Below are 14,750 nucleotides of genomic sequence, written 5' to 3'. Positions count from 1 at the left end.
AGGGCAAATCATGCCTGACCAACCTGATTGCTTCCTATGAAGAGGTGATTGGCACTGTGGATGTGGGGAAAGTGGTGGACCTGATATACCTTAACTTTAGCAAAGCTTTTGATATGGTCTCCCACAGTATTCTTGCCAGAAAGTTTAAGTAGTATGGATTGGATGAATGGACTATAGTAAGGTAGGTAGAAAGCTGGCTATATCATCAGGCTCAGTGGGTAGTGATCAACAGCTTGATGTCTAGTTGGCAGCTGGTAGCAAGCAGAGAGCCCCAGGGGTCGGTGCTGGGGCCGGTTTTGTTCAACATCTTCATCAATGATCTGCAGGATGGAATAGATTGCACCCTCAGCAAGTTTGCAGATGACATTAAGCTGGGGGGAGTGGTAGATATGCTGGAGGGTAAGGACAGGATACAGGGTGACCTAGACAAATTGGAGGATTTGGCCAAAAAAAAAACCAAAAACTGTTGAGGTTTAATAAGGACAAGTGCAGAGTTCTGCATTTAGGAAGGAAGAATCCCATGCACTGCTACAGACTGGGGACTAACTGGCTGGGCAACAGTTCTGCAGAAAAGGACCTTGGTGTTACAGTGCACAAGAAGCTGGATATGAGTCAACAGTGTGTCCCTATTGCCAAGAAGGCTAATGGCATATTGGCTGCATTATTAGGAGCATTGCCAGCAGATGGAAGGAAGTGATTATTCCCCTCTATTTGGCACTGATGAGGGCCACATTTGGAGTATTTTGTCCAGTTGTGGGGCCCCCACTACAGAAAGGATATGGACAAATTGGAGAGACTCCAGCAGAGGGCAATGAAAATGATCAGGTGGCTGGAGCATAAGACTTATGAGGAGAGGCTGAGGGAATTAGGCTTATTTAGTCTGCAGAAGAGAAGAATGAGGGGTGATTTGGTAGTGGCCTTCAACTACCTGAAGAGGAGTTCCAGGGAGGATGGAGCTAGCCTGTTTTCAGTGGTGACAGATGACAGAACTAGGAGAAATGGTGTCAAGTTGCAGTGGGGGAGGAGGCGTAGGTTGAATATTAGGAAAACCTTTTTCACCAGGAGGGTGGTGAAGCACTGGAATGGGTTACCTAGGGAGTTGGTGGAATCTCCATCCTTAGAGGTCTTTAAGGTCTGACTTGATAAACCCCTGGCCTGAATGATTTAGTTGGGGTTGATCCTGCTTTGACCAGGGGGTTGGACTTGATGACCTCCTGAGGTCCCTTCCAACCCTAATATTCTATGATTCTAGACCATATGGTGTCATGTAACTTTAAGACTTCCTTGCCTATCTGTGATTCAGACCTTCTCAGGTTTGGATCAACTCAGTATATAAACCAAAACAGAATTCCAAGTCATGTCATACAAACTTTCAATGACAAGTTTTAAACTCTCTGACGTGATGGGACAACAAAAGAAAATGTGCATATGGGAATACCATTTGCTGTTCCAATACCACCCACAATTCTGATGTTGGATGTATCCAAGAAGGGTTGCGTGTCTGATCCCTACTCAGTCTGTGTCCTCATGGGGAGTCTGACTTGCACATAAATGTTTGAATCTAGCTTGCTAGGTATTTCTACCATTGATCAAAGATTCTTTCATCCAGATTGTCATGGACAACTGCACAGCAGTCCACTATATAAACAGGGAGGTGCAAAATCATATCTGTGTCAAGAAGCCACAGATCTGCAGGAAAGGTGTATCCAGACTCATCAATTTGACAGCTCTCCACTTTCTGGGGAGAATAATAGCTTAGCAGACTCACTAAACAGAAAAGTGACTGTCATGTGAATGGACTTAAATTATTCATTTACTGGAGCATATCTTCTAAAGATGGGGGAGGTTTCTCCAGATAAACCTGTTGCTTCAAAGTGTCTGTTTTGTTCTGAAGCAGGAGAGAGTCCGGGATCTATAGCGGATGCTTTCTTGATTTACTGGTCACTCCATTTGATGTATCTCTAATATCTCTGTTTCCTCTAATTCTAATGGTCTTAAGGAAGATAAGGCAAGGAGGCTTGAGGTTATACTGATAGCTCCTGCCTGGCCTCTCCAGTTCTAGTTTTTGTAACTCCTGATTTTGTCCGATTTGTCAATTTATCATGCTTCCGATTCAGTACAACATGATATTGCAGAACTATGGCTTAGTTTTTCACCCGAATCCAGCATTACTATATCTCATGGCTTGGGTGGTTTCTGGATGTCTGCATTAGGTAGAGAATATTCTTCAGAAGTACAGAATAGTTTACTTCAGAGCAGAAAATAGTCTGAAAGATTACATATCTCCTTATGGGCATTATTGAAGGGTTACGTTACTACTTAATGTTCTATACCAAAAAATCTGACTGGAATGTTTCAAAGATAATAAATAACCTATTTCTTCAGTTAAGATAGATTTGGTGGTGATATCAACATTTCATTTGCCTTTAAAAGGTTTGGCTTTATCTCATCAGTGAGCAGATTTCTGAGGCCTGGTTTGTTTGTTTTTTCCCTATGAAAAAGATTGCACCAATACGGGATTTTAAAATTGTGCTTTTCCCCCTCCTCTAACGGAACCCCCTTGAGCCCTTATCAAGCTGTCCAATTCACTTTTAATCAATGAAGGTGGTATTCTTAGCGGCAATTACCTTAGCATGTAGGATAATTACAGGCATTAATGATTAACCTTCCTTACACAGTTTTTCATATGGACAGGGTAATTATGAGATGTCATCCATCCTTTATTCCAAAAATAAATGTGGGACTTCCATATCAATTTCTTCATTTTACCAGTTTTCTTTTCAAGACCTCATTCATCTCCAGCTGAAGTTAAATTACCTAGCTTGGTTATTAAAAGGTCATTGTTATATTATCGGATAGAACTCAATCTTTCTGTAAAACTTCGACTTTTTATTGCTTATGGAAATAAATCAATCCTTCAATAGGTATCTGATTGTATTTGAAGCACATATATTAAGTCCCCTTTCAAATATTTGGACTCATTCTACCAGAGCACAAGCGATATCGGTGGCATGTCTAAGTCAAATACCAATATTGGAGTCTTGCAGAGCAGCTACCTGAACTTTGGCTCATATGTTTACAAAAATTATTTGTTAGTGAATGCTTTTAGTACAGATGCCCAGTTTAGAATGGTGGCCTTAAAATCAGGCTTTCCTCCCCCAATAACTCTTAGCTCCCACCTCCATTTAAGGTTACTTCTAGCTAATCACGAGTGGCATCCACATGTGCAGTACTCAAAAGTGATGCCCCTCCTTTATCTTATAGTAACTGATTCTTTGAGATGTCTGCACATGTAGATCCCATAACACCCTCCCCCCCATTCCCTGGAGTTTAGAGTCTTAATATATTTTTGAGTTCTGAGTGACAAAGGAACTGAGTGGTGGTTGGGTGTTCACTTTACGCCCTTGGGAGGGAGAGTGCAAGGACATGAGGAGTGTGAAAATGACTCTTACTGGATACTGCTAATATAAATATTCCAAGGTACTATGCGGGGGCACCCACACACCATGAATGGGATGCACATGTGAAGACATCTTAAAGAACCACAGATCCTATAAGGTAACTGCTCTTTTAATCTGCATATAAGCATGTAAGAAAAAGAGGGATGATCGTATGATGAATATTTGCACAGTCTACTGTGAGCAGAAACTGAAATGATTGGAGCTCAGAAGAGTACTTTATTTTTTCCCCCAGTTTGACCCCTCAGTGTTTTAGCAGCAGATGTAAATGTGCACACACAGTTAATCTTCATGTGTGTGTAGATAGTTCTTTATTTCTGACTGAATATGTTTAAAATTAAGTACTTATCTAAGGTAATTGAAGAATAGATTCTCATAACTAGCTTAACACAATGAATTTGTTTTGCTGTCTTGTGTGTAAAAACCAAAGTATGTTTAGTACCTCTGTACATTGATGATGTTATGCCATTTTATTTTTTCCAGGTCAAAAATGTATATTTCACAAGCTTTATTCCGTTCTTGAATTCTGTTGGTATTGTAACTTCACATGGACTCCCGGAGGTAATTACAGTAATTAAAAGTAGTTAAATATATGGTGATTCATTTCTAAAATGGTTAAGATCTTGTAAGTATCCTTTCACTATACTGCAGTTCCAGTGGCAACTTTAGAAGACACCTATAATGAATTAAAGTGTGTTTCACAAGAAAAAGTGACTTAATAGGATTTCCAAGATTCTTGATAGGCCTTTTGTTTAAAAGATTCTTCTTAATATAGGATATACAGTTTATTTTATTTTACTTCAACTATAATAATGAACTTCTCGGAGATGAACTTGTTACTCTTCTCAAAATGAAGTACAATTTTAAATAGTAGTTCCTTCCTCTGATTTTAATGGGTTACTTACTTGTATTAATGCTACAGCAATATAAAGGCTGCAAAATCAGGCATATTTCTCTAAAATTAATTCTACACCTTCTCAACTTTAAATGTAATCCAATTTTGTTAATCTGGTTTGGATATATAAATATCTCAAGATTTAGGCTGCAGTCCTACAGTTGACTAAACTCAGGACTGCTGTACCTCACAGAACCCTCTTCACTTCATTGGAGCTCAGGGTGGGTGCAGCAGTCTACCTACATGCATTAAAGTTGCATGATTGAGGCCTTAAGCAGTAACCATTTATAAAGCATAAAATTTATTAACTTGGTTTTTTGAATTGATTAAAAATGGCATTTACACAGTTAAACCAACTGTGAATCAATTTGTATTCATGGTGAAGCTGGTAACTTGAAAATCTTTTATTAAAGATTTAGTAAACCAGAATTAGTGGTTAAGATGCTTAAAATCTCCACACTTCTCGGTGGGCTGTATTTTATTCAGGCTCGTAACAGGAAAAAACAAAGCAAAAACATAAGGCCCACTACAGACCTCTTCTGTCTTGAGTTTCAGGCTCACTACTACTTTGATAGTCTTTACCAACAATAAACTTATTAGAAGAACAAAAACAGTCCCTAAGCATAGGAGTCTCAGCCCTTCTAGCTTTCTTGGCTAGGAACTCTGGCTGAACTTTCAGCTGCTCTAAGGAAAGTCAGCAGACTACATAGTTCCTAATCGACAGGTTAATGCAGCCTACCTACCAAACAAATCCAATTGTTGAACTATTGCTAGTTCTGCATAAACCTCACTCTCACAGAAATTTAACATCAAAACCACCTGAAAAACATTGTCTTCCAAGTGCTGTGGATCAGAATTGTATGAGATGGTACTTTCAAAGAACTGCAAGATTACTAATTCTACCTTCTTTTAAAATTCCATCGTCACATGATTCTCACTCTTCAAGAGTGAGGAACTCGAGATACCCCAAAATAAAGGACTATACACAGCGCAATAGGCAGTGGTCAAAAGTAGGCCTGTACAAAACCAGCAACAAATATTTCTCAAAATTTTCAGCCTTTATTGTGATCAGTTTTATATGACCTAGTAGAATTGGTCATTCCATTTTATTATAAGAAACTTACTCTTTCATTTCCATAAATAGTCTTTAGCATTGAATATAAACATATTTAGACTAAAATTCAAAAGTAAGCAAAACTGCCTGGACCTAATGTTCATGTTTAAATCCTCCATAGGTGTGCACATGACATTCATACTTATGGTAAATTTGGGCATTGGAGGTGAATTCACACTTACAGCTGCTCTTTTTGGTTAAAATTTGTGCTAGATGAACAAGGCGGCGGCAGTAGCAGCAGCTGACTGGTTTATGTTGTAAGGCTGATTCTTTGAAATGGAAAAGAAAACTTTTTAAAACCTTAATTTTCAGAAAATTAGGTGATATTAAACATTTTTCTGCCAAAAGACACATGTTGAACAAATTGTGAACATATTATATGAAAGGAGGGGATTAGAATGGAACGCTGAAGATCATCTGACTATAGTAAAACATATAATGTAATCCGGGGGATAAATGACGGGTTGTAACTGGGATTTGTCTGGTACACCTTTGCAGCCTCCTGATCCAGGGACTGCGCTCAGCCTTTTGTGCAGCTTAGGTTTGGTCTCCACTCAAATTATCTTGCCATAACTATGTCGGTCACAGGTGTGCAAAAATCACACCTCTGACTGACATAGCTTTGCTGATAAAATCCCCAGCATGCAAGCCATTATGCTGATGGAGGAATGCTTCTGTGGACATAACTATGTCACTCAGGGAGATGGTGTTCTTACACCAACAGAAAAACTACATCAATAGAAGTAAACTGCATCAACATTAGAAGGCTATGTTGTCACTGTTGTTATCTACGCTATGGAGCCTTAGCCTTAGAGTGGTGTAATGCCAGAGCACCGCAGCAATCTGGGCATCCTGCCCCCAGCATGCTGTGGGGTGTGAGGTGGGGTAGCATAGAGCCAGCGCAACTGGCTCGATGCCACCTGTGAGTATCTTCTGAAAGCTGGCTAAGATGGGTTTATGGCCATACAGGAGCTGTGCAAAAACTAGAGTGGGGAGATCTAATAGTTGCTGGAAAAACTACTCTTGGGTCATGGGTTTCAAATTTTCTGGCCTCAGAGGCACCAGTGCATTCTGAAGTCCCAAATCTATGAGCTTGGGAGATTTGAATTGAATATGTGAATCTGTGATTGCCTCTTTCCCTATCCTGCCAGACCTTGCTCTCTCAGCTGAGAGTTCCAGATATGTAGAAAGGTCTTCCCAGGAACCAGTATATTAAAAAATGCCACTTATTGTAGGCACACCACTTCCCCTCACCAACAAGACTTGGCCCATTTCAGTGAAGTTTCAGCTATTTTCAGAGTTCCATGAGAAATTTCTAAGGAAATGTGGGTTCCGAATTTGAATTTTTCCTTCTCATAGTAGGCCTCATTCTATTGAAATCAGTGGGAACAGGATCTGTGCTCTCACAGAGTGCTTGTGTGTGTAGTGTAGTATAGTATATACTGATTATCTCTATAGTGAAATGATTTTGGAGGGTTATAAGAGTTGTGTCAAAATAAATTAAATATCTATATTAAAATACAGAATACAACTTTCCTATCCCTAACCCATGAACACAATATTCAATACATTGTCAGAATTGATCCTATAAGAATAAAGTTTTTTCACATTTTTTAGGTTGAGGATCTCTCAAGACAATATGAAGAGCTTTACCTGAAAAACAAAGATATAGATGCACGACTATTTCTGGATCATGATGAAACTTTACAGCTTAATCACATAGAATGGTAACACTCTTCTTCATTCTTTTTACTTGTATATGATATATAAAGATAGGCTAAAAGGTTTTACTGTTCTGTCTGGTCACTTTTAACACTGGAAATTCAGGTCCTGTCTAGCCTGAAAGTCTCTCTTTAGGCTTGTTAGTCAGGTAACACATTTTTAATCATTGTCCTGATCTGTATTGGGTGCTAACTAGTACTTAAAATCATGTTAACATATTAGCTAACATACTTTAACACTGCTTCTTTTCCCATTCTATGTAAGTCCCTGGAGTCGAGAGTGAAAGAGGAATTGAGAGAGGAATGGATTCTCAGAGCTTGTCTACGTTGCCCCATGCTTTGGTCTACAGGAGGGTTCACGCTAAAGTGCTGCACTGTAAATCCCCCATGTGAATACTGTGGGTGTGAATTTTAATTCATGTCCACAATGCTCACACTGGGGAGTTACAGTACAGCACTTTGGTGCAGATTGCTGTTCATGCTTCCCTAAGCTGAACTCCGGGGCAGCGTAGCCATAACCTTAGGGTATGTCTTTACTGCTGGCTCCACGGCAATCAATTCAGTGGGTAGTGGAGACCCACTCAGTCGATTCCCAGATGGACTCTGTGGCTGACACTGGTAATCCACCTCCCCGAAAGAAGTAAGGCTGCATCGACGGAAGGGCGTCTCCCATCAGTGCAGTGCCGTGAAGACGTCGCAGTACGGCAATGTAAGTATGTCAATGGGAGAAACGCAAGCTATGTTATGTAGCTTGCATATCTCCCATTGACCACCGGCAGCAGTGTAGACCAGGCCTTCATTACACTGTCTCAGGGCTGGGCTATGCTAGCGGCGGTAGTTGATGGGAGGTATGCAAGCTACATAATGTAGCTTGCATCTCTTCCGTTGACGTATTTACGTTGACATACCTTGGTGTTGGCACTGCATTGACGAGAGATGCCCTCCCATTGACTCAGCCTTACTCCATTCGGGGAGGTGGATTACCAGTGTCAGCTGCGGAGTCCATCTGGGAATAGACTGAGTGGGTCTCCACTACCTGCTCAATCGATCCTGCTGAATTGATTGCTGCATAGCTGACAATGTAGACAGACCCTTGGGGAGGTGGACTAATTGAGTTGACTGGAGAGGACTCTCCCATCGACTGAGCAGGTCTACACAGACCCGTTCAGTCAGTGCCGCTGCATCGATGCCTGCCACCGTAGCAGTGTAGACATGCTCTGACTTGTTAGTTAACTCCTGTTGAACTTCAGTGGTTAATGGAGAAAGGACATCTTTAAAGATTCAGCACCTCTGTTCCTTCAATGAAGGTGTGAGAGCTTACAATATACATCCTCTAAAACAGTGGGTGTTCCTGAAAAATGCACTGGTTTAAATATATGGACTAAATTGATGTAGTTGATGCAGTACAACTGCACATAAACTGTTTTAACCCCATTTGTCTGTTTATCTTAAACTGGTAATTTACAGACAATGAACAATGGGAGCTGCTGGATAGTAAGCTCTTCTGAAAATCTGGTGCATAGATTTTTTTTTTTTTAAGCAGCTTTAAAAAGTCATTTTACAAAACCTCTTTTTTTAATTGTGACTTGTTATATTCAAACATCAGTACTCCATAAGGTTTTGTTTTTTCCCCTTCTACAGCTCGCAGTTGGAAAGAACACCAAGGAAAAATCCAGATGAAGAGTTTAATCTTATACTTCCACAGACTCCAGTTCGGTATGAAGCATTTAAAAAAGTTGCATCTGTTTTGTTTTTACTTGAATTGGAATATTCTAAAAATTGTTGAACTGAAGAATGTAGCAGTTCTGACTTTAAGTTAGTGTTCACTTTAAAACAAAGGCCCCACTCCTATAAGGTGCTTACAGCCTTCTGAGATGCTCTGAGTGCCCTCAGCTCCCCTTTCCCTTAAAATCAATGGGAGTTGAGGGCACTTGGACAGCTATGAGTACATTGCAAGCTTGGTACCCTAAATATGCAGGAAGCTTGAATTATACACTATATCCTCACAATAAAGCCCTTTGCAATAACAAACCTTTGGCTATAGTGAACATGGTCCTTGGATAGCACTCCAGCCCCACCTGCTGTGGTGGGGGGTTGACTGCGTGCTTCTCTGGGGCCGTGGTGGGGGCTGACTGTGTGCTCCCCTGGGGCTGGGACCATGGTGGGGGCTTTTGGCACACTCCTCCCACCCCTCTCCCCCACTAGAATGAATCCCTGGCTATACCAAACAAAAGACTGGGATCCCCAGAGGTTTATTACAGTGAGGTTGCACTGTATGTGTAAAATAGATCAGTGAGCCTAGAAGTGTGAAAATGAACTTCCTTGAATGTGCTGCTCATTATCTCATTCTTTGCACCACTTAAGTGCATTTTAATAAAATATTTTCTTCTCTGCTTGGTGTGTAAAGATTTTTTTACTCAATTCTGTGCAGGAGAGAATTTAAAAAGTATCGTACTTATTTACTACTTTCATTTTCACATACTAATAAAGATACTGCACTGACAAATTCTTGCTACTCTTTACTGTTGCAGAGCATATACAGTTGTGGGAGGAAAACTGGAGGTTCTAGGTTTGCACATCCAAAATAAAATGTAACTAAAAGCCAATTGCAGAATCTTTATTACTTGTCACGATTTTCTAGCCAGAAAGAACTCAGCTTGACTTTCAGTTCCTAGGTATAATTTGCAGTTTTGGGAGTTAGACTGTCTCTAAATTTATAAACTGAGCATATTTAATAAGGAAGCCATTGACAGACAAACTTCATGATGCCATTTGTCTCATCACTTTATCATACATAGTCATACAGCAGCATTAAAAAAAAAAAAAAAAGTGCTGGGCTTGTGAAAGCTGTTAGATTCACGTCTGTGAAGCCTGGATTCTTTTTATTCATAGAAACAGATACAGGATAGGCAGCAGTTGCAGTCCAAGCTTGCACATACCTTTGCTGGTGTGTGTGTACTCTGACCTGCTAAGAGCCAGTCTAGGAGCAAAGGTGGAGTTTGAGACTTTGTGCCTATTCAGTCTTTTGCCTTTCTTCTCAAACCAGCTGACAGTTAGTTCTACATACCTGGACACCTGTCCACTGGGAACTGGACTGGGACCAGCAACATATTTTGCAGACTACCAAACTGCCAGCAGATGGCAGTAAGCTTTCGCTCACTTATGACTCTCAGGTGATTGTATGCAACTAACTGGCACATAAAGGTTATTATGAAAACTTCATGTTTACTTTTAAACTTACTGTAGAGTCTACCCATTTGACAGTGTATGTCTGAGGCAAAGTCCATTAAAAGTCAGGCGGAGGCTTTCCGTTGTCTTTAGTGGCCTTTGGATCAGGCCCTTTGAGTATGTGTTTAGAAAAATAGCTTTAGCTAAAGAGAGCTGGATTTAAATAGTAGGTTAGGACATAACACGGAGTTGTGAGATCTCATTCTAGTCCTTTCATATAATAGCTCCTGTGCTGCTGCTTCCCATTCTCTCCCCCCCAACAAAACGAAAAAAAAAAAAAAAGTGTTAAAGAAGCTCATATCGAAATTTTTAAAGTGGTAGGGAAAAAAAGCAGTTTGTCCCTGAAGTGCCATGACCCAAGTAACCAGACACTCATAAGTCCATCCTGTCTGTGAGTAAAGGCCCCCATCCCTGTTTTCTCAGCTAATCAGAACATTTTCTTTAGCCCCAGAGATATGCCAATCAGATTCCATTTGGAACAACTCTAGCCCGTGGGAAATGATGGGGTTTTGTAATAGGGTACATAAAAAAGGAGATCTGACTGAAAGTGGGAAGCATAAGGGAACAATGCCATAAGGTCTTACAACATGCCAGAAGGACCCCCAGCAGTTCGCTTTCACAGCAAGTATTGAAAGTTGTCCGGATGTGGCAGTTTACCAATATCTGTTTTGACAAAAGCAGTTGAGGCTGCAGCCTGTGTAAGAGCCAGAAGAACTTCAGCAAGAGATATGAGAGACAGCACACCACTGTTTTGTTAGTTTGTGGCTAGGGAAAAGGATGTGAAGAACTTCACTTTAAGCAAGCTAGCTAAATTAACTGTCATAAATTGTAAATCCTCACTGTTATATCCAATATCTTTTATGTCCCAGATATACATGAAGATGCTAATCAAGAGTGGAGGAATAGGATAATACATTTCTTTGTTGTTAGATTGAAATTTGTGGAGTTGTTACATTTGCTGCTTCTTTATGTAATTTTGAGTTGGTAAAAACAAATATACAAACAAAGCTATTCTTGTTCAAATTTACTTATGTCACTCAATAAACAATAATGAAAACAATACTAGCAATGGTAACTGTATCTATGTGGCCTAGTGCTCTAACTTCTTAGCCATTCTGGTACCTATGTAAATGTAATAGCTGGGCAAACCCAATCCTCTTCCTGTTCCTGTTTTATAAACAGTGAGACTACAGACTTTCAGTTAAAGAATCTTAGACTGTCTGGCAATCTTAAAAAGGCTTTGATAAATAGTGGTAAATTTAACAACTAAATATTCCACTTTATTAATAGGTATTTTATATAGCTAGTTTTATTTAGCACATTTTAAGTCATGAACAAGCTTCAGTTCTGGCTGCTAACCTTACTTGAGCACAAATATGGTATAACAGCTGTACAAATTATCTAAACATTCTTGGATTATAATTTGTTTGACTGCTCTAGTCTATCATAAATCAGAAGGTTGCACATACCCAGATGCCTATTTTAAACCATTCTGAGCAAGCATACTTATCTCAGATCTCTAATGTGCTTTTTACTGCGTAATCTTTTTTTACCCAGTCCCATAACACCTGCCATAATGATTGTTAGTAGTGGCAACATTTTGATGGCGCTGTATGTTTTAATATATTTACATTAAAGAGGAGAGAAAACAAACTTTTAAATACTTTAAATTCAGAATGTAACCATTTCTCAGGAATATAGTGATGTGGAAATATAAACTAGTGACATTTGTCAAACTGCTTAGTAGATCTTGAGGATAAATTGCTAAATCAATCAGTACATTGTTCTACCTTTAAAAAAAAACCAAACTTTTAAATATATCACCTGTAAAACCATAAATAAAAAAGCAAGCTACATAAAGACATTCCCCTAAAATATAGCATGATGTAGTAGGCTTGCATGTCAGTACCTTTAGATTTATTTCCTTTCGGCTGTGTGCCCGAGATATGTATGCACATGCATAAATTATCCTTCAGGAGGATGTACATAACACCCCAAAAATCTGGAAATATGAGATGGTCAGGCATTAATGCACACAAACAAGCAGCTACCCTGATCATTTTTAACCACTAAAAACAAGTAGCAGTTCCACCACCATTCTACAACTATATGCTATCTGAAAGGAGGCCTTATTCCCTCATTAGGGCTGTGCTTCCAGAAGGGAAACCGTTTTTAATTTAGAGTAACAAGAACTAGTCTGTTGGTGTGCCTTTAATTTCATCATTTTTCTGGAAGGAGCAAGACCCTATGTATTTTCACTGCTTTTCAACATTATCAATAATCTTTAAAGATGAAAAGCCCCATAGATACATGGGATAGTTTTTTTTTTACAGCCTTCTAAGTTAAGGCATTGGACTTGAACCAATGGACAGCATCTATGTGGGTTTGAATCCCATTTTTGTCAAGAAACTAGTAGGCATGAGTATAAGAACCTGAATAGATAGTGGGGTTTTTGTTTACTGTGTCTGTAAGAACAGCTTTAATAAGAACTTGAGTTTTTGGAGAATTTTTTATTGTGTAAAGTCTATGAAAAGTAGGAAAATGTGTGAACTTGTCAATAACTCCAATATTATTTTAAACTTTTTAATCATAATGGTGATAATGGATTCTACTCACTTTACTGATATTTAAGTTTGTTTTCTTATTAGGCAGAGTTGTGCATCCCAGTGTTTAATATCTTCATTTAATTTAATCAGCTCCTCTTCCTGACAAATCTTATATAACACTACAAACCCTAACTTGTGAATTACCTTAAAATGCATCTGGTCTAGCTAGAGCAATGGAAAGTGATAGTGGGACTTCCAGACAAATACAGCCTTCTCAATAGAACTGGAAGGGAGGGGGATCAAAGTAAGATTTCAAATTTAATGTGGCCACTTTCTGGTTTTGAATCTGTAGAATGAAAATACATGTATTTAGTGCACTTTGCTGGCTATTGGTGGACCTACGGGAGTCATAGTTGTGGTGGTGATATACAAACAATGTTCTCCAAAATATCTACATCAAAATTCTGTAATTTCTTATGACACTGCAAGCCTGAGAGTACAGTGCAGAATTAATTTTAGTTTGTGGGGTCTATAGATGACATTACAGCTAACTTTTGTAGATAAGAGTAAAGAAAAAAATGTTTTAATTTACAGAGCCTCAGTTTGATTATAGTTTGGTGCTCTTTGCATATCTTGTTTGCTAGATATTGATATTTTGCTTGTTACTGTTCTGTTGGTACTTTACTTTGTTGATGTTGATCTGATGGTGTTGGGGTAATGATGATGAATATTTATAACTTAAGTCGATGAAATACAGTTAATTTCCCCACCAGTTTGTTTTGTTACTGAGTTAATTATGTATTTAATTTATTAACAGCTCTATAAACAGAATATTATGTGCATTTCAGGAAACTGTAAGGGAACAATCTGAAAATTCTTGTCTGATATTGAAGGCATACAAAATAAATGTTTAACATATATCTTATTACATATTTTTCAGGGCTGCAATGAATACTATCCAGCAGTTGATGATGATTTTAAATTCAGCAAGTGATAAACCATCAGATAATCTCATCTCATATTTTAATGTAAGTGACTAGGTTTTTTTAACTAGAGTTTGCATTTGTGTGGAAGTATCTATAAAATTATATCCTTCAGATTATCAGCCAGGTAAATAGCATGTGTTCTCTACTAAAGGTGACCCAGAAAGGGCTTCTTAAAAATAACTGGGTTTATGTCCTCTTTTTCTTCTTAATGGTTTATAAAGGAGTGAAAGAAAATTATTAGTAGTCTTTTCTGCTTAATTTTTACCTTAGAACTATCAAGAATATCAACTCTGATCTTCCTTGTTTTTAATGGAGGATCAGTTCAAGATTTGTTTCAGATATCCTAGTGTTGAGTGCATTGTAAAACCAAAAAGGGCACAGGAGTGCAACAAGACATGTACCTAGTGTAAGTAACAAATACGAATATAAGATCTTTAGTAAACATCTTATTAAGGAATCATGATAGTTTAAACATGCATTAGTACTGTTCTTTTAAAGAGCACTTGTCTGTATATGAATTTTACAAGCACTTAACAAATTGTTGATATTTTGTTGGAAATCTTATGGTTCTTCAAGTACACTAAGATTACTTTGTTTAGGGGGAAAAGCCAAATTTATTAATAGAGGCTATATTATGAACAGGAGAAAGTTAGGTCCTGATTCAGTGAGATATTTAGGGCTGATGTACATAGGAGAAAATCTAGGAGTAGCTAATGGTGAATAGCTGCTGTTTACTAATTCCCTCTGTGGACACACCCGTCCTGTGGTAAGAGGGCTTTTGCACAATTTAGGTTAGGAGATA

The 14,750-nt window shown here is 38.7% G+C and overlaps 1 protein-coding gene across 3 annotated transcripts in view; it reads left to right on the top strand.

Moving 5' to 3' along the window:
- The window catches only part of RB1 (RB transcriptional corepressor 1), a 137,046-nt gene that overhangs the window by 51,752 nt on the left and 70,544 nt on the right, over positions 1-14,750 (top strand). For all 3 annotated transcript variants that reach the window (XM_067563114.1, XM_067563115.1, XM_067563113.1), the window contains 4 exons: positions 3,942-4,019; positions 7,085-7,194; positions 8,830-8,904; positions 13,903-13,990. In XM_067563114.1, coding sequence (XP_067419215.1) covers positions 3,942-4,019; positions 7,085-7,194; positions 8,830-8,904; positions 13,903-13,990 — 351 coding nt within the window. The remainder of the gene's footprint in view (positions 1-3,941; positions 4,020-7,084; positions 7,195-8,829; positions 8,905-13,902; positions 13,991-14,750) is intronic.

This window comes from Emydura macquarii, unplaced genomic scaffold (genome assembly GCF_026122565.2).
Source record: "Emydura macquarii macquarii isolate MOO-44397 ecotype Brisbane River unplaced genomic scaffold, CSIRO-AGI_Emac_v2 contig_2473, whole genome shotgun sequence".
NCBI lineage: Eukaryota > Metazoa > Chordata > Testudines > Chelidae > Emydura > Emydura macquarii.
Note: the sequence above shows the minus strand (reverse complement) of the source record. Positions and strands in the feature narration are given on the sequence as shown.